A 19947-nucleotide genomic window follows, 5' to 3' on the forward strand; every position below is an offset into this window, starting at 1 on the left:
GAGTACATATTAATCTGATCGGGAGTGGACGATCGTGTAGACTGGGACTTCTGGGATAACCGATTCCTAAGCAGACTGGACCTGATCTGTTGCGTACCCGGAATGGTAAGCAGAATTATCAAGCTTAACCCCTTGTTGACCACAGTTAATGCTTATTGAGATTGCCCCTTATTTAACAGCACATCAGACATCCTTTGTGTACAGTGTTAAAAGGACAGCTATATGTGCACCACTGACAGAAGGGCCCCAACAAAGCATTTTTAGTTGCACCCAACCCTATTTTTCATGGTGGCACCTCTTCACACTTGCATTGGATGGATGGGCTTCCCGGACCATATTTTGTTTTATGCCCCAACGAAAGCTGGTTAACATTGGCAATTAAGATCCAGGTGATTTACAGTCACCTCCATGGGTACTGCTTTGCCAGTAACATATACATCCACCTACTATTGGGGCTGTATATATACACTCAGGAACATTGTTTGAGTATCTATTGCTAAGAAGTACATTAAGGTTTCTTTTATGCTATTCATGCTTTCATGGTTGATGCTATTTTTATGGACACTGTGTGGATTAGTGTAATAGACTTAGCCTTATTGTGGCATATGTCAATGGCTATAGGTGCTATTCTGTTGTCCTGTTTATTTGTTTTATGCATTAAGATACCTGTGGTCTACTGTTCTGTGTAACCTCATAGAGCTGCAGACTATTAACTCTTAGGCTACACAGGTGTGAGTAACCTATAACCAGGTGTGTTGGTGGGTACTGAGCGGGTTATAGAGTGGCAGAGAACAGAGGACCCAACATACCAAGCAGCTCCTGTGGGGCTAGCGTTACAGTAATATAATCCAAACAGAATAGGAGACCCATAAATATGCCTAGTTTAGAGCCTTGGTTAGGACCTTTTGGTATCCTGGTTCGCAGATTTTAAAACCACATCTGCAGGAACTCTGAAAAGTTAACCAAGTTGAGGAGGCATTACATTTACCTTCAAAAAGCCTGAGAGGGATTAAGGACCCCAAAGATGGAGCCTTTCTACGTGAGAACCAGCAACCTTCACATAATTTGCAAACAGCTGACATCCGCATGCAGAAAATAAACAATTCTGCTTCACTGTTTTGAGTGACCTTGTTAAACTTCTCAGAGAAACCGGTGACAAATTAAGGTTTGTAATAGCTAGTCATTTTGGTGTTCACTTCTCTTCAATCTTGTTCTTCCAATAATGCAACCCAACTCTTTTGGCTGACAGTGGGTTTCACTCTGTCTATGGTCAAATTAAGATAACAGTGTTGATTTAACATTTTTGAATTGAGGTTAACTCAGTGTCAAAACTAGTACCCTCAGAGCAATTCCACAATTTTCTGGTAAACTCACCAACAAACACTGTGGCAGTGCATTGCTAATAAAGTATATATAAAACTATTTAACTATATGATGTCTATATGTTGAGTTTATTAGTATGTATAATGATTTTTTTTATAATGTAGCGGATTATGATTTTAATTAGTCTATGCATAATGAATATTAATCTGTCTGTGGTTCCTAGACATTGATGTTCTCATCTTTTTCTTCCTGATGCTCTTCCATTAAATTGGGAGGATTTTTTAAATAGATGGTTCAGACACCTTTGACTACAACGAAGACCAAGATTTGTCAAAATGCATTATCAGGGGACACCTTTCTTTTACCTAATGTTTTCAAATAAAGGTGTTTACAAGTGGATAGAGTACTTGCAGTATGGATTTTTTCTTTGCTACAATGTGCACTTTAGGGAAGAGTACTGTATCTTGCTGTGGGAGCAATTACCTTGAACTGTTCTTGGATCAATCTCCTTGCAAAACTCGCTTAACCACATGAATGAAATACAATACCATGAAGAATCTGTATGTATCTTGCGAGCCAAGCAGTATCTATCAAATATCCACCTTGTAGCACAACTCAGGACAAAATATGTCCTTGATATTACTGGATCGCAAACACCCAACACATAACTACCACTGTGTACATAAATTATTTCACCATCTTGTGTTGCGCTCCTTATTAATTAATATCTCTTTAAATGCTTGCAGTGCCAAAATAAATAATAATATATTTCTTAATGATCAAATATAAAAAAGTTGCATAAACATAAATTCATAATTTTCATAAGTTCATATATAAGATATAGAGAAAATAGAATTTTGGGGTATTTGGGGTATTGGGGATATAGAGAAAATAGAATTTTGGGGTATTACGAAACATAATTCACATTGGAGGGGAGACAATCTAGTGCGTGAAATTAGTAAAAAAGAGTCATTCTGGATCTACGAGTTGGGAAGTTTAGCACCAGGGGGTTTAAACAAGGAATTTGATTTATCTTGCTTTATTAGTGATGTTTAAACTATACACAATGGTCATGTTCATGAATGTAGTGTTACCTTAGTTTAGGTTTATTACCGCCATGTGGTGAATGTGGGAGAAGTATTAAAGATATCAGTAGGGGGGAACTTCTCTCTCATTCACTACAGCAACACACATTCAGGTGATTGGTATTCCTGATCATGCATGTTTGGGGTTAATAGCAAGATATTGATATATAATATAGTGCATGATTTGGATGTCAAGATATACCTGAATGGTAGTCGTACATTTGTATTATAGGTATAGGTGAACTCTATCCACACCCATTGGATGTGCACATCATTAATGGATTTATGGGGGATATAATATTTTTTATTTTATTTTTTCATTTTTTAATTAGTACTTTTTTTATATTTCTATATTTTTATTTTTACAATTTTAAAAATATTTTTTGAATAAATATTCTTTGTAGGAGATTTATATACATCTTTTGTTGTTGATACATAATTTTTAATTTATATATATATATATATTATATATATATATATATATATGCATATATGTTTCCAGTTACATATATTTATTTTTGTATAAGATGGTTGTTTATTATTTTTTAAAATATGTATGATCGTTCTCAAATAATAAAAATAAAACTGTATTACGAGTATAATGTAAAAAGAGATCGTTTGAATCCTGGCAAGCCGCTGAGTCATGTTACAATATATCTCTTCGAGTGAGGTAATGCAGTTAGTGCTATTAATATATCAATTGGCAACAGTGTTAATATAGTGAAATTGACACCAAAAAAATGGCTGCCCCCGTTAAATATACAATAAAATGGCGGTGCATGGCTATACAGACCGGCAATGGGAGAGTGACTATTCTATCAATACCCCCTGATGAAGCCACGTGACTAGTGGCGTAACGCGTAGGGGTGGGGCTGCAACGTCACTCGGAGATAGCCGGATCGTTATACAGACGGCGGGTGCATGACTCAATGGTCGGCGGAGGACACGCTATACATTGGATTGCCTCATATCGTTTTCACTATATGTGAGTGTACTACTTGGAAGGAATAAAGCAGTGTTTTAAAAAGATAAAACACTATGTTTGGCATTTTTTCCTGCATGTGGAGAAACGTATGGAGAGGAGAGTATAGGGGTCTGTATCACCATGAGGAGTGATCAACCCCAGAGAGGATAATCAGTACTAAAGGATATCCCTGTTCCATAATTTAAAGAGGAGAAATCTTAAACAAGCAGGTCCCAAAGGAGGTGGACCAAAAGTGTATATAGCCTAATTGCAGGCATATAAGGAGGTGAGCTTACATCTGCACTAATTGGAGGATTCACAAACACAGTCACGGATTCACAATCAGTCACGGATTCAAGATTATTAGGACACAGAGTCACTTTATATATATTTCTTTGATTAATGGGACTATGCTTTTGCACTAGAAATTAATTCACTTATTTTATATGAGTATTTATTCACGGCATTTTTTAAATTTTTATATTTTTTTCACTAAATTATGATTCACAATTAATTATAATTTATCATACAATCACGGATATGGATTAATAATATGTTTTTTATATATTAAGTTATTATTATATATGAACTTATGAAAATTATGAATTTATGTTTATGCAACTTTTTTATATTTGATCATTAAGAAATATATTATTATTTATTTTGGCACTGCAAGCATTTAAAGAGATATTAATTAATAAGGAGCGCAACACAAGATGGTGAAATACCATGAAGAATGTTCAAGCTATGATGGCTTTTTTGGTGATTTGATCAGTGAAGTGCAAATTTACATTTCCTGACATTCAGCAGTATTTACCAGCATGTTTCTAGAATGAGAATAATTGGTGGGATAATTTGGAAATAGTCAAACACCAAAGAAAGTTTGCCTTGGAGTTTAGCCCCTAGCATTCCACAACAATATTTTTACATTACTCATGTTAGCAAGAAATGTATGTCAGGAGGAGGTACAGTATTAGAGATGTGAATGTGGCATAAAATACTATATAGAAAATGAGAGTTTAATCAGGCAGAACTTGTAACTATCACATGGTGCAAGAGAGTGTTTTTTTGGGGATTTAAAGTGGTTTTAAACCCTTACATATTCCACGTGAAGTTACTGGCCACAGTTGATACATAGAGATTAAACACATCCTCCTACATAAATTGTACCTGTTTATCTACAACCATCTTTCCCCTACATCCATTCAAACTGTAGAATTTACATGGGATCTTTCAGCTCTGAAAAGGAGGGGGGCAGAGAGTTGCTGTAATATCACTGAGGAGAGCTCTGAGAGCTGACTAAAGAGAAGGGATGCATCCCCTTCACACAGGAACAGAGCTGAGGCGGTCAATCACTTGGAGGTCCCTCCCTTGTCACCATTTTTCTCTTGGTGTCAGGCTAAACTTGACAGAAGAGACTCATGCTTATAGCAGAGGAAGGAGAAATGTCACTTGGTGCTCTGGACTGAAACAAGTACACACTATAGAGGGATATTGCTTTGTTCATATTTCATATATGAGGTTTACAACCACTAAGGGCGTAAACTGAACATAAGCACCATCTTGTGGACAAATCAGAACAATACTCCAAAAAGGAAATGGACAAGTCAAAACAACCAAACTTTACCAATTTAACAACATTATATCCCTAACCATCCCACCTGACCTCAAGTTTGAGAACTATTTATCCAAAAATTAAACAACCAAGTCTGTGAAATGTTTGCTGTTACCACCAGTCAATTATAGATGGTATGAACAAGTATTAACAATTGCCTAATGAGTAGGTTCCAGACCTCTAAAACATACACCAATTCAAACCTGAGCTGAGTATCCAGATTTTTGTAGGTACAAGCCTCAGTTTAAAACCATATATGAGCATATACACTATATTGCCAAAAGTATTGGGACACCCCTCCAAATCATTGGATTCAGGTGTTCCAATCAACTCCATGGCCACAGGTGTATAAAATCAAGCACCTAGGCATGCGGACTGCTTCTACAAGCATTTTTGAAAGAATAGGTCGCTCTCAGAAGCTCACTGAATTCAAGCGTGGTAACATGTCGGATGCCCCCATAGCAAGCAGAAATATGACAGAGAGGGTCAGCGCATGCTGAAGCGCACAGTGCACAGAAGTTGCCAACTGTCTGCAGAGTCAATAGCTAAAGACCTCCAAACTTCATGTGGCCTTCGGATTAGCACAACAACAGTGCATAGAGAGCTGCGTAGAATGGGTTTCCATGGCCGAGCAGCTGCATCCAAGCCTTACATCACCAAGTGCAATGCAAAGCGCCGAATGCAGTGGCATAAAGCACGCCACCACTGGACTCTAGAGCAGTGGAGACGTGTTCTTTGGAATGACGAATCACGCTTCTCTGTCTGGCAATCCGATGGAAGTGTCTGGGTTTGGCGGTTATCAGGAGAACGGTACTTGCCTGACTGCATTGTGCCAAGTGTAAAGTTTGATGGAGGGGGGATTATGGTGTGGGGTTGTTTATCAGGGGTTGGGGTTGGGCTTGGCCCCTTAGTTCCAGTGAAGGGAACTCTTAAGGCGTCAGCATACCAAGACATTTTGGACAAGTTCATGCTCCCAACTTTGTGGGAACAGTTTTGGGATGGCCCCTTCCTGTTCCAATATATCTGCGCACCAGTGCACAAAGCAAGGTCCATAAAGACATGGATGTGTGAGTTTGGGGTGGAGGAACTTAACTGATCTGCACAGAGCCCTGACCTGAATCCGATAGAACACCTTTGGGATGAATTAGACCGGAGACTGCGAGCCAGGCCTTCTCATCCGACATCAGTGCCTGACCTCACAAATGAGCTTCAAATGTTTGTAATCAAAGGCCAATAGAGGCTGGTGTGCACCTCAACTAGAATTATGTCAATGTATGTTTCCATACCTCATATGCTGATGTTACATAGAAACATGGAAAAGTGACGGCAGAAAGTTTTCAATCGAATCTGTCCATTTTTTTTTTGTTTTTTTTTGGGGGGGGGGTTTGGTTTTTTTTGTGTTTTTTTTTGGGGGGGGGGGTTGTTGTTTCTGTTTTTTTGGTTTTTTTTTACTTTTTTGTCTGGGTGAAGATATATGCTTGTCCCCTGCATGTTTGAAGCTATTTACGGTTGACTGGCTCAATACCTCTGTTGGAAGTCTATTCCAAGCATCAACTACTAATGTCATTTACAGGCTGGCAATAGCTCATAAAATGTTTGCAGAAAAGGAAGGCATCACCTTGTCCTATTTGTTTCTAAACGCTGTGCCACATAGTCAGCCTAAAATGTATTTAACCACATGCCACCCAGCCACTGTAGAAATACGCTGGCAGGGTAGCACGGCTGGGCAAAACCACGTTTTAAAATGCGTGTTTTCAAAACAGGTAGGGGGCGCGCACGAGGCGCGCAACCGCCCTACCTGTCCCGCCGCTCACGGCCACGGATGTCAGTCGCCGGGTCACAGCCGGTCATTACCGGCTGTGTCCCGGCGATTAGCGGCAATCACTGACAGAGTGCAAGGCTGCAGTAGCTGTGCTTTCTGTCAGTTCCCTGACAGCTCCTGACATGCTGAGCTGGAGAGAAGAGTTTATCTCTCCCGATCAGCTTGTCCCCCGTGCAGTACACACCCCGCCCCCTAGTAAAACACTCCCCTCACACAGTTAACCCTTTCACTGAATAATAAACTTAGCCCCTTCCTCCCAAGTGCCATTAGTACAGTGTCAGTGTTTTTTTTTTTTGCACTGATCACTGTATTGGTGTCACTGGGGATGTCAGTGACCCGAAGTCAGTTCCCCCCTAGTGTCAGAATGTCTGCCGCAGTCCCACCATAAGTCGCTAATCGCCGCCATTATTAGTATTAAAAAAAATTAAAAATCCCAGTATCTTTCCCGCCATTTGTAAACGCTATAATTTTCACGTAAACCAATTAATTTACACGTATTGGGTTTTTTTGTAGCAAAGACATGTCACAGAATGCATGTTGGCAGAAATTTATGACTAAATTTGATTTTTACATTTTTTTTTACTGGACATGTTTTATAGCAAAAAGTCCAAAATATTGTTTTTTTCCTCAAAATTTTCAGCCTTTTTTTTTTTATAGTGCAAAAAATAAAAAACGCACAGGCGGTCAAATACCACCAAAAGAAAGCTCAATTTGTGGGAAAAAAAGGAGGTAAATTTCATTTATGTACCGTATTGCATGACCGCGCAATTGTCTGTTAAACTATCGCAGCGCTGTATAGCAAAAAAAACTGCGTAAATTGCAGTATCTATACCATAGTTTGTAGACGTTATAACTTTCACACAAAGCAATCAATATACACTTATTGGGATTTTTTTTACCAAAAACATGTAGCAGAATACATTTTGGCCTAAATTTATAACTAACTTTGAGTTTACTATATATTTTTTATAGTTGAAAGTAAAAAATATAGTTTTTCTTCAAAATTTTTGGTCTTTTTTTGTTTATAGCGTGAAAAATAAAAAGCGCACAGGTGATCAAATACCACCAAAAGAAAGCTCTATTTGTGTGAAAAAAAGGACGTAAATTTTGTTTGGGTGCAGCATTGCATGACCGCGCAATCATCAGTTGAATTAGTGCAGCGCCGAGTAGCAAAAAGAGGCCTGGTCATTAAGGGGGTAAATCCTCAGGAGGGCAAGTGGTTAAGCTCCCTCTGCCCCTCCCAAAAATATACTGCAATTTACATGTCCTTAGTTGCTTTTGTTTTCTTTTTTTTTGTCTTTTTTTCCTTCATTTTCACCTGGTGATTCTGCCAGTGACTCACATCCAGTCCTAGGGTGAAAATGTTTATCAGGACAACAGAAACAGGGTTGGACTATAGAAACCTCCCCTTCTCTTCCCCATAGAGCAGAGGAGTTCTGTAGTCCCTAGAGAAAACTGGGAACAATGGAACTGACAAAATAGCAGCACAAACAGAGAGCCAGGGAGCTATCATCTGACAACATTTCTGACAAGATCAACAGGAATTTTTGTCACACAGATATAACAAAACAAATTCAGTGCTATATTTAACAGACCAATAGGGAACAAATCAGAAAGGTTTATTATTTTGCTTTACATACCCTTTCATGACTAAAAAATAAACACATAAACTCAAAGGGCTCTTTCACACTCGTGGTGGACCCTGGTGCCCTCTGAAGAGCAATTTGCACACAGATCGCCTTTCAGAGGGCATTTGACAGGCAGTGAGGAGAGGTTTTATCACCTTCTTACTACCTGATTTAACCCTATAATGCCACATTACTGTGCTGTAATGCATGCGTTGCACCCAGTTGCTGCGTGGCTCCTTTGAACTCAATGGACAAGGTTGACAAGCAGAGCCTCATGTCAAACTGCACTCTGAATTAAAAATGCTGCAGATACAATGCTTTGCTTTGTGCCATGTACACAGCTCCATCTGGCTGTTATTTTACAGTTTGGGTGGCAGCTGGCAACCATATTACAGCTACCCATATTTACCGCCCCTGACTGCCTATCTGAAAGAGACCTAAAGAAACTGCTAATGTACTTTATATATGAAAGGAAAGCAGCTACCGTACTTGAAACCAACACCTTGGGGAGATGAAATAACATGGTGTATACAATAGTAACTATATACTGTATCTGGTACATTACAGAATATCAATTCAACATATCAAGAAACACTCTGGTGTTTGTGTTCTGACCAGGGCTTTTATTCTCTGAGAATAGGTGCAGGAATCTCCCTTTCCTAGTCACCTCTTGTCTCCGTCTCGCACTGTCCCTTGGTTCCACCTCTTACCTAACTCCCAATACTGCCCAATTAAAGAATACAGAACCAAGTATTAATCTCTATGGAATTTTTTAGTAATAATTAGAAAAGCAGTAAAATAAATTCCCTGCAGCCAGCAACAATAGATCCCCCAGCAACAAAGTACCCCCCAAAGAACAATAGATCCCTGGCAACAAATCTCCCCACAAGCCAGTATCAATAGATCTTCCATCAGCTATCAACTCAACAGTAGATGCCCCCCCCAGCAACAATAGATCCCCCCACCATCAAGAGTAGACCTCCCCAGCATCAATAGACACCCCCCCACAAAAAAAGATCCCCTTGGGGGACAATAGATCCCCCAGCAGCCATCATCAATGGACCATGCAGCACACCCCAGTACCCCTTTCAATTGCATACATTTAGCGCTGGAGGTGCCAGAACTGCATTCCCCCCTTGTTCCCACTGAAAAAAAGCCCTGGTTCTGAAACAAGGCGAATATATAGACATAAAGCACGGGTTAAACTGCTCTTATTACCCTTTACCATAGACATTACACATATAATAAAACCATAAAACTCATACATACATAAAAAGCCTAACAGTTACCTACCAGGCATAATACATTGTCTTCAGGTAGCAATACTATATCTCAGAAAGTATTGTAAAGTCCAAATCAACAGGAAGGTAAATTGTACTTGGAGCTGAAAGGAAAAACAAAGAATGAGTGTGTTTATGAACACAGGAACCTCATATAGGAAAGAAGACGAATGACTACTGGAGGAATGAGGAAGTAGAATGATCAGCAGTTCATTTTGCAGTTCTCCCTGTTCAGGAAAAAAAAAGTCTAAATATTTACAGAGCATACCTTTTGTACTGCAGCTTTGTTTTCCCTGACAAGCCACAAAGCATACAAATAACGTCATTGAAAAGGGAACGGCAGAAATGTAAGACTAGGTTTGCATTGACCTCAGATTGCTCCCCACTAACTAATATCCTCTTTAACCCCAACCTTCCTGATAGTCTGGCCATGCCTTGGTGCTCCCTTGGGTCACAGCTAATCTCTTCCAATTACGCCACTTAGTACATCCTGTGACTCAGAAGCTACAACCATTCTCCTACCTCCAGAAAAAAGATTTACCTTCCCAACATTTATATATCTACCTACAGATACGCCACTTTTTCTCTACCATGTCCCCCACATTGACTCTTGGGAAACCCACTCCCTTTGAGCGTCTGTTGCATACAAGGTCCACATCAAAAGGGCATAATTTCTAATACATACAAGCTTCTTATGGGTGCTTCCCCCCTCGCTAATGACACTCATCACTACATGCGCAAGTGGTCCCAGTTTTTGCAATGTGACATTGATCTGATGCAGTGGAAGAAAAGTTGGAAAATAGGAAAAAAGAAGGAAAATACATACAAAATTATGATGCTGTGGTACAGAAACAATTGAGTACTGTCCATGATACTTTTTTTATTTGCACTAACATACAATTTTGAGGACAAGCTTTCAGGGTATGTCCCCTTCTTCAAAGTCCAAGCAGTACTATACCATACTATACTATACCATACTATACTATGCTGTGGTACAAAACTCCTGATGTAATTCATGCCTTTAACCCAAATGCTTCTTCCGCCTGCTGGCGTTGCAGGATAGACTTTGGCTCCCTCTTCCACATTTTTTGGACTTGTGGATCCATTGTTCCTTTCTGGGAAGAGGTTTTGTCTTTTTTACAATTGCTATTGCATACCTCTCTCCCCTTTGAGCCTCTATACTTTTTATTGAGCCTGCCATTCCCAGGTCTTCCCAAAATGGCCAGAAAATTCACCACACATATTCTGACTGCGGCTAGAAGAAGCATTCCTATGTGTTGGCTATCTTCTATACCTCCTTCAATGCCAACTCTGTTTAAAATTATTGCTGATGTGAGATAGATGGAATACTTGACTGCTCTACATGTCGGTTCGATTGCTGTGTTTGAGGCAGTGTGGCACCCATGGGATAATTTCACCTCTTCCCACCTTTCTCCAAATGTACAGTTTTAATGGCCTCCCCACTGTAGCTATGTGACATTATTATGTTTGTAACCATGCAGATTTCACCATCGATGTGCTCCCTCTTTCTTTTGTGTTCCTCTTTCATTTACTGTTTGTATATATATATATATATGTGAAAACCAATAAAAATTGTTAATATAAAAAAAAAAGAAAAGGGAACATTTCTTTTGTACAAATATTCTTCCTTGTAATACATACAGCTTACCATTAGCCTGCTGTATTTACACTATAATCTAATAGGCAGCGCACACAATGACAACATGCCAAAAAAATGTGCAAGTCATACAAAACAAAACATGAAACAATAGTTCGGATCTGGATGTACAAACGTGAACATTCAATAAATCCAGCCATGTGTATCATTTAGTACCCTAGCTGTAATACCACCACCTACTGCTCTAGTAGTACTCTATCCCCATGAACAAAGCCATCAGGGATGGCAAGTGGTTAATAAAAAGACAGACAGGCAATATATATAGCCTTGTTTTAAACTATTTTTTATTTTATTTTTTTTCAGTTGCTTCCTGGTTTCTGGCCTAAGCCAACATGATCTCATACATCCCTGGAGTCTTCATGAGCATTTTATTTTTTTCTTTCATCTGGAGGAGGGGCTTTCTCAGCTAATGGCTGATGGATTTAAGGAATTTAATGCTAATGAATCATCTTCCCGTACTTTAACCACTTGCCCTCCAGAGGATTTACCCCTCTTCCTGACCAGGCCATTTTTTGCGTTATGGCACTGCGTTACTTTAACTGACAATTGCGTGGTCATGCAATTCTTCACCCAAATTAAATTTACGTCCTTTTTCCCACGAATAGAGCTTTCTTTCGATGGTATTTGATCGCCTGTGCATTATTTTTTTTTTTTTGCGCTATCAACAAAAAAAAAGACCAACAATTATGAGAAAAAAAATATTTTTGTCTTTTTGCTATTAAACATGTCCAATAAAATTTTTTTTAAAATCAAATGTCATCATATATTTAGGCCAAACTGTATTCTGCTACATATCTTTGATAAAACAAATCCCAATACCTGTAAATTAATTGGTTTATGTGAACGTTATAGCATTTACAAATGGCTTTATAGTTAGTTTCTTTTTTTTTTTTTTTTTTTACTAGTAATGGCAGCGATCAGCGACTTATAGCAAGACTGCTGGACTGCGGCAGGCATTCTAATACTGGGGGGAACTGACTTGGTGTCACTGACATCCCCAGTGACACTAATACAGTGATGAGGGCTAATAAAAAGCAGTGACACTGTACTAATGGCACTGGGCAGGAAGGGGTTAACATGTGGGGCGATCAAAGGGTTAATTGTGTGCTGTGTGCTGTATTGCATACTGGGCTGTGTTTGTGCTTCACTGTAAGCACTCTGCTTTGCATGGCTGTGCTATGCACAGCCATGCAAAGCAGTGTGCAGGAGCTGACGGGAGAGATCTGTATTGTTTACATACAGTTCTCTCCCCCGTCGGTAATACTCGGCAATCCCCGGTTGCCGGTGACTAATTATTGACTGGGACACAGTAATTGATAGCTGAGGCCGTGAATGGCGTACCTGATTATACGTGAATTTGCACACCTGTCCGCCCTATAGCAGTATTTCTGCTATAGGACAGACGGGAAGCGGTTAAAGTGGTAATAAAGCCTACCTTGTTTACTTTTAAATACAGGTAAGCCTGAAATAAGGCTTACCTCAGGTACAGTAAATATCTCCTAAATGTGCATTGTTTAGGAGATATTTACTATAGTAGCTGCTGGCGACGTCAACGGCGCATTCGCACTGCGCTCTTAATGGATGGCGTGCCGTCCAATGAGAGAGCTGTTCAGTAGCCATGACTCCTGCGTGCATACATGTAATCTTTTCTATACTACTGTTCAGGTCTGTATCAACAAAACAGCTGCTAAAAGCATACAAAAACAGTTAGGGCTCGTTTACACTTGCTTCAACTGCAACACACATTAACCTCCCTGGCGGTATTCCCGAGTGTAGCTCGGGGTAAAGTTTCAGTACCACAAGCGGTAACCCCGAGTTACACTCGGGAATACCATGCGGCGCTGCTCTGCGATCCCTCGATCACTTACCTTGTCCTGCGCTCCCGCGATGTCCCTCCTGCAGTGTCCCCGGCAATGTAATCCGGCGGATGCCAGCATCTGTCATCTGGGTTCCGTCCTCTGCGAGCGTCGGGGCGTACGGGGGACGGAACGGCGGGAAATTTGAAAATGACAAAAAGTGACATTCACTAAAATCACTAAAATCACATAGTATAACATTACTGTATCAAACCATTTCACATACATTTTGTCCCTAGTGCTTTGTCCTGTGCCCTGCCTGCATTTTCACTGTTCTTTCTGCCTGGAAACTGAGAAACGTCCATGGCGTCCAAAAAGCATCCCTTTAGGTCAAAAGCGGTTTTAGACCAGCTAGAGAACAGCGATAGTAAATTAGAACTACTTGCAGAATTGAGTGATAATGATTCGTGGGGAAATTCATCATCAGACACTGAAAATGATTTTGCGACTTTGCTCAGTGATGTCCAAACTTGGGGCTATATTTCAAATTTCAGTGTTTTTGGTTTGATTATATTATTGAATTAAATTTATTATTATTATTTTTTATGATTATTTATTAAATTATAATTTATGATTTCGTGTTTCAAGTTTTATCCTACCCGGGATGTTTACTCTTGTTCGGACAGATTTCAGTGAGTTATTCCTAAAAATTACAGGCCTACAATAAAAAAAATACATATTTCCATGCAAAAAAATGTACCACTTTGAGCACAGAAATATGGACATAATCAGACCACTAGGGAGGTTAAAGCGCCTACCGCTTCAACATGCTTTTTTTACGTGTTTTTGATGCTTCTGCAATGCTTCAGTGATGTTTTTTTTAAAGCTTTAATGAAGCTTGGCAGATGCCCTGTGTGTGTGTTCATATCTCATACCTGCAATACCTCCAAAACAAAGTAAATCTAAAGCTGAATAAAAGCCTCTTAAAAGCTGCAGGTGGATGCTCTGAAGCACCACTAAAGCGACATGGGGTATTTGAAGCAAAGCAAACGCAATGTGTAAACAGGACTGTAAGCTATCCATTTATTTAGTGACAGGGGCTTTGACTGGCGTTCAGAGTGCTTTAAAAACGTGTGTCCTCTGCCATGTTTTGAAGCAAGTGTTGCTTTTAGTAAATCAACCCCAATGTATTTTATATTTACCACTTACAACCTACAGGCACTAAGACCTTGACAGAATATAACTGGATACAAACATACAACAGAAGCAAATTGGATCATGCTTTGCTGGGTTTTTTTTGCCTTCCTATGAATCAACTGTGGGTATAGGAATATAACTTTTTTTTTTTTAATGGTTGAGCTGGTTGGACTTTTGTCTTTTTTCAGCCAGACTAATTAAGTAACTATGTAAAACGCATCAAAAACGTGTGTTCAAAAATGCAAAATGTACTTCAAAATGTGCCAGAAAAATGCATCAGTCACAACATGCATTGGTGTAAACCAGGAGGCTATACAGCAATTATGCTTCGACATTTGTTTCTCTCAATTCTATTAATCTAATTATACAGAAGAAAAAGTCCCCCCAATTGATTTTGTCTCAGCAGTCTATCACCATAGATGCTAAGCACATTTCCTGATGCACAGATAACTGCTAGAAATCTACAACTCTGTATATGAAAAATAACACAATTTCAAAAAGAAAGCAAAAAAAATTTGACCGTATATACAAAATTGTATCAGATTAGAATTACTCAAAAATGATTCTGTCTCACTAAAAATATACTAAAGTTTTTTCCAAGCTATCAGAAATTTCTCCCTAGCTGTCAGCAATTACACTCTTAATGAAAAAGTGCATTCATTTCTCGATAATTGGGTGGAATGGTAGCGTTGTTTGCCAAAACAGTGTTAGACTGTTTCCATTTGGATGCTTTGACTTCATCTCATTAACTAGTTCCAGATCTTTTTCATCCAACAGCCATCCAAACATGTCCAATTGTTTCAGACAATGGAGTTTAGAAACAAATCGAATTAAGGCAATCAAAGTTATGGGTTCTGTTTTAAATTGTACTTGAATGGGTCTGGTAATGCCAAAATGTTGTAATTTTGGCACATTATCTGTAACATTTAAGAAGTCTCTCCATCCAGACTGCGTGATGTCTGGGTTATGGTTCAGATCCAAAACTTGCAAATTTCTTAGACAGCCATCTGCACAGACTTTGCCTGTAAAGAAAGTAATATTATTATTAACAGTATTAAAAAGGAATAAGACAACAATAAGAAAAGTGAATGAAATACATAAAACAACATGCTCCAAGGCAGGGGTGGCGAACACGCGGCTCTTGAGCCGCGTGCGGCTCCCGGCCAAAATGAATGCGGCTCTTTGCCTCTTATCATATTTTGTATACTGTTGCTCTTTGCCAAGTTTTGCAAGAAGCGGTGCTTTTTGTGAATGGTAAGGCGGTACCTGGGACACATGACAGATCCCAGAAGCCGCTGGACCAATCACAAAGCGCAAGTGCTTCTCGCTCATGCGCACTGGGCACCCGGCTGACATGCCGAGCGCCATTACAGAAGCCGGGAAGACAGCGCGCGGGTGTCAAATTCAGGTACCCGCTCCCCACCTCCCCACCTCCCCAAAGGTCAGCAGTCATCTGTACTGCCCGCAGTCTCTGGTCATCCCTGTGCTGTCCGCAGTCTCTGGTCATCCCTGTGCTGTCCGCAGTCTCTGGTCATCCCTGTGCTGTCCACAGTCTCATTTGATGTGTGTGTTGAGGGTGGACACTTACCTTGAAATGAACACATTGTTGTTTTGTAAGGGGAAGAAAGTGTTATGGGGAATAATATGGTTTTAATTATGTGTTTTTGTGTGAGTGTTTGTCTGTTTTGGCAGGTCACTGCGTGGTGTGGCTCTCTGACTTTCACAGTTTAAAATTTTGGCTCTTTGTGTCTAACTTGTTCACCACCCCTGCTCCAAGGCATACATCTAATAGTGCTGGTTCCATTACCTTAGTCACACAAGGTTCAGTCTTTTCTACAAGCAATTTTACTTATTGTTCTAGTATAAAATATACACAGTACGGTATATTTAACCACTTGCCTAGCAGGCACTTTTACCCCCTTCGTGCCCAGGCCAATTTTCAGCTTTGAATGACAATTGTGCGGTCATGCAACACTGTACCCAAATTAATTTTTATCATTTTTTTCACACACATAGAGCTTTCTTTTGGTGGTATTTAATAACCACTGGGTGTTTTTTTTTACTATAAACAAAAAAAAAGCAAAAAATTAAAAAAACATTTTTTCTTTGTTTCTATTGTAAAATTTTGCAAACAGGTAATTTTTCTCCTTCAATGATGTGCGTTGATGAGGCTGCACTGATAGGCGGCATTGATGGGCAATGATGAGGTGGCACGGATAGGCAGCACTGATAGCCGGGAGAGCCGCTGCTCTTGTGCACATTGCTGGATCGGGATTGGTATCAGGTAAGTATCACGGGGGGCTGAGGGGGGGAAGCTGAACACTGAAGCTAGGTTCACACTAATGCAGTACGGTACATTCGCAGAGGAACCGCACCACATTCCTTTGCAAATCACATGCAAATTCTGTGCGGTGCAATTTGAGCCATACATTATGGTGATTAAAAAATCAGATCCTGGGCTTCCAATGTTGGTACACAACATTCCTCAGGAGGTAGCAGATCAATGAAAACACAATGCTAGGTAGATCACTGCTAGAGTGATCTATTGCAAACAGCAAGTGATCTACTGCTGCTCAGCTAGTCTGGATCAGGTCTCCACTGACCAGATTCAGACCCCCATGAAGAAAAAAAAAAAAAAAACAGTTCAGCTATACCATTCTGCTTAAAAGTCACAAATGTGATACCCATTTTAATCCCTTCCTGCCGTCTGTACGTGTATATGTGGCCCTACAGAACTGGGCTTTTTTCTGTGGGGCCGCATATATGCATATTCCCAGCACAGACACCAGACTGTCATCGGTATGCCTGGTTCCCGTACTAATGATCGGGATCTGGGACTCCCGGTTCTGGGTCACCCAATCGCTGTGATAGCCTCTGATTAGCTATTACAGTGATCAGTAACTGTGCATTCCACCCTGTGTTTTTTTGTTCTCTTCTTAATGGGGGAGGGATACATAGTGTGGCCCCTTTCACCATAGAGGACCGATAGGGTCCATCTGTCAGTTTTTCAGGCAGACCTGATCAGTCCTTCCATAGACTCCTATGGACCAGTGGGTCTCAGCAGACAAAAGTCCGCTGACACCCGTCGGCATCTGATCCGATCCTGTATGCCAAAAACAGAAAGATGGGGATCCGTTCTCTATCTGTCCTGTGGATTGGATGACAATCGGGTGGAAACGGACAGGCTTTCAGTTTCCATCTGACCACCCCATTGAAATCAGCGGGCAATGTTTGTGTCCGCTCTGCAGCAGCGGAGCGGACAGAGAACTGTCATCCGCCTGCTCAGCGGGGATCAGCAGAGAGAACCCCACTGAGCAGGTAGATCACACTGATGAAAGGGGCCTATCTCCCTTGCAGAGGTATGTAAACAAAAAAAAGTCTGTGTAAAATAAATAAATAAAAGAAAAAATAAAGAAAAAAGGTTAGATCTAGGTCTGCGCCAGGGTTAGTTTTAGGGTCAAGTAAGGGTCAAAGGTCAGGATCAGTAAATTTTGGGGAAGATTTTTTTTTTTTTTTTTTTTTTTAAGCATTTTTAAAATTATTATCAGTGTCAGTTAGCGTCAAAGTGTTTTAGGTAGGATAAAAAAAGCAAAATGTGCATTACTTTTCTGGGCTCGACTACTGGTACAAACAATAAATAATATACACATATGTGGTATCACTGCGCAGGACAATTTATTTTGGGTTGTGCTTTGTTGGTAGATTATGGTAGTAGTAAGAATTACACAGCTAAATTTAAAGAAAAACATTTTTTTCTTTACTATTTTGGGCCAGTTTTCCTTTGATAATAAAAAAATCAGGAGATATCTGTTACCATTTAACACCAAAAGAAAGCCCCAAAAAACAAGGTATAATCCGCCTGGTTACACAAAGCAGTTGTGATAATATGTACGGTTTTATTAACACATGTCAAAATTTCAAAATTGTGTTTAAACATTAAGATTTGTTTTACCCTTGCATATGAAGGGGTTCATCAGCAATCAATTGAGGTGTGCAAATTATGTAAACATTGGGAGTGATTTACTAAAACTGGAGCACTCAGAATCTGGTGCAGCTGTGCATGGTAGCCAATCAGCTTCTAACTTCAGCTTGTTCAATTAAAGGACAAGTTCACCTTTCAGTAAAAAATAATAAATGCACATTTTTTGCAGGTAAAAAAATGTGCATTTATTATTTTTGTCGACAGCAGCCTGTAAAGCATCACTGGAGCCATGCAGGTCTCCTGCAGATTTGTCAGTATATCTGCTTGCCCGTACGGGATGTAGGAACAAGCAGATATACTGACAGGGAGAATGAATGAACTCCACAGCGCCATGGTAGTTCATTGAGGACTACAAACCACTAAGGTTGTCGGGACTTGCAGTCTCTCATTCACAGAGGACTGTGAATAAGTGACAAGGCCGCGTTTTAAAAAATATTTCACAGCTAGCGGGTGAGGAGGGGCTGGAGAAGCCCCCTCTGTCATAGAGGGGAGCGGGGTCCGATCTGATCATAACATGTTACACAAGGTGAACTTATAACTATAGCGTGGGATTCCGCCACATCATGAATAATCCTTCATCTGAGGTGAAGGGCGGCAGAGGGGGAGGAAGAAAGGACAGAGGAAGATGCCGGTTGCCTGGGGCCAGTGTAGCAACTGAGCTGCCACTCCTTCCAGTGTTCCTTTGAGACTCAGTCCCATACTACAAGCTAGCTCTGATCACTGTGAAGTTTTGTAACTGTCTTTTTTTTTGTTTGTTTCTCTGTCTGATTGGTTACTACAGTTCATTTATATTTAGTTAATATATATGTTTTCTTTAATATTGGTGCTGGTGGCATCTAATGGAACTTCTTTTTGCAAATTAAAAGAAATGTAGCAGTTTCATGTTTTGTTGATTTAATATTTTCTACTGTTTTTAAATATATTTATTTGGGGGGTGGGGGTGGGTAAAAGGTCTTGCCTAGGGCACAAAATAGTCTAGCACCAGCCCTGGGGAGTGGAGACTGGTTGAAAGCTTTCTAAAGACCGATAGCAGTTTGGTTTATTGCAGACTTGGCATTCCTTTATAAATATTTATAAAGTTCTTCAAATGCCTAAGTGAAACTCTTCAAAGCTTGCCGAATACTTTGCAGACGCTTGCTGTACACACTGCTCTTATACATGCTCAAGCCAGTGTGAACAAGGTCTTAACTGGTTCCCACCCGGCCTTAGCCGAATGGCGGCCGGCAAAAACCCTCACCGCTCCGGGTGGACGCTATATGGCGTCCTTTCGGGCATGCGCAGTTTGCATGCCCGCAGAGCCGCGCAGCAGCGCGATCTGTCACCGGCCATGTACTTCGGACACAGCCGATGACAGATCTGTGTACCGGCCCCGTTGCCGGTGCCATGTGACCAATCACAGCAGGTCACATGACAGTTGTATACAATAGATGGCTTCCTATCATGCCATCCATTGTATACACGTGTGGCTAGCTGTGAATGGTCACAGCGATCACATGCACAAGCTGGGCCAATCACAGCCCAGCTGTGTCATGTGATTAACTGTGGCCAAATCACAGTTAAGAAAAAAAAAATCCTGA

At 40.2% G+C, this 19947-nt stretch overlaps 2 protein-coding genes across 2 annotated transcripts in view; both read right to left on the bottom strand.

Annotated features, from left to right (window-relative positions):
• LOC149449437 (baculoviral IAP repeat-containing protein 1-like) overlaps positions 1-10443 on the bottom strand; it is a 48975-nt gene extending 38532 nt beyond the window's left edge. The window contains exon 1 of the mRNA XM_089693204.1: positions 9731-10443. The gene's annotated coding sequence lies outside the window, so the exon portion shown is untranslated. The remainder of the gene's footprint in view (positions 1-9730) is intronic.
• A 134-nt stretch (positions 10444-10577) lies between these two features.
• Positions 10578-19947, bottom strand: part of LOC149449438 (baculoviral IAP repeat-containing protein 1e-like) — a 64267-nt gene continuing 54897 nt past the window's right edge. The window contains exon 15 of the mRNA XM_089693202.1: positions 10578-15410. Within this exon, the coding sequence (XP_089549328.1) occupies positions 15046-15410 (365 nt within the window). The 3' untranslated portion in view covers positions 10578-15045. The remainder of the gene's footprint in view (positions 15411-19947) is intronic.

The sequence above is a fragment of the Staurois parvus genome, unplaced genomic scaffold, assembly GCF_062004578.1.
Source record: "Staurois parvus isolate SC_StPar_1 unplaced genomic scaffold, SC_StPar_1.0 ptg000618l, whole genome shotgun sequence".
In the NCBI taxonomy this organism is placed as follows: domain Eukaryota; kingdom Metazoa; phylum Chordata; class Amphibia; order Anura; family Ranidae; genus Staurois; species Staurois parvus.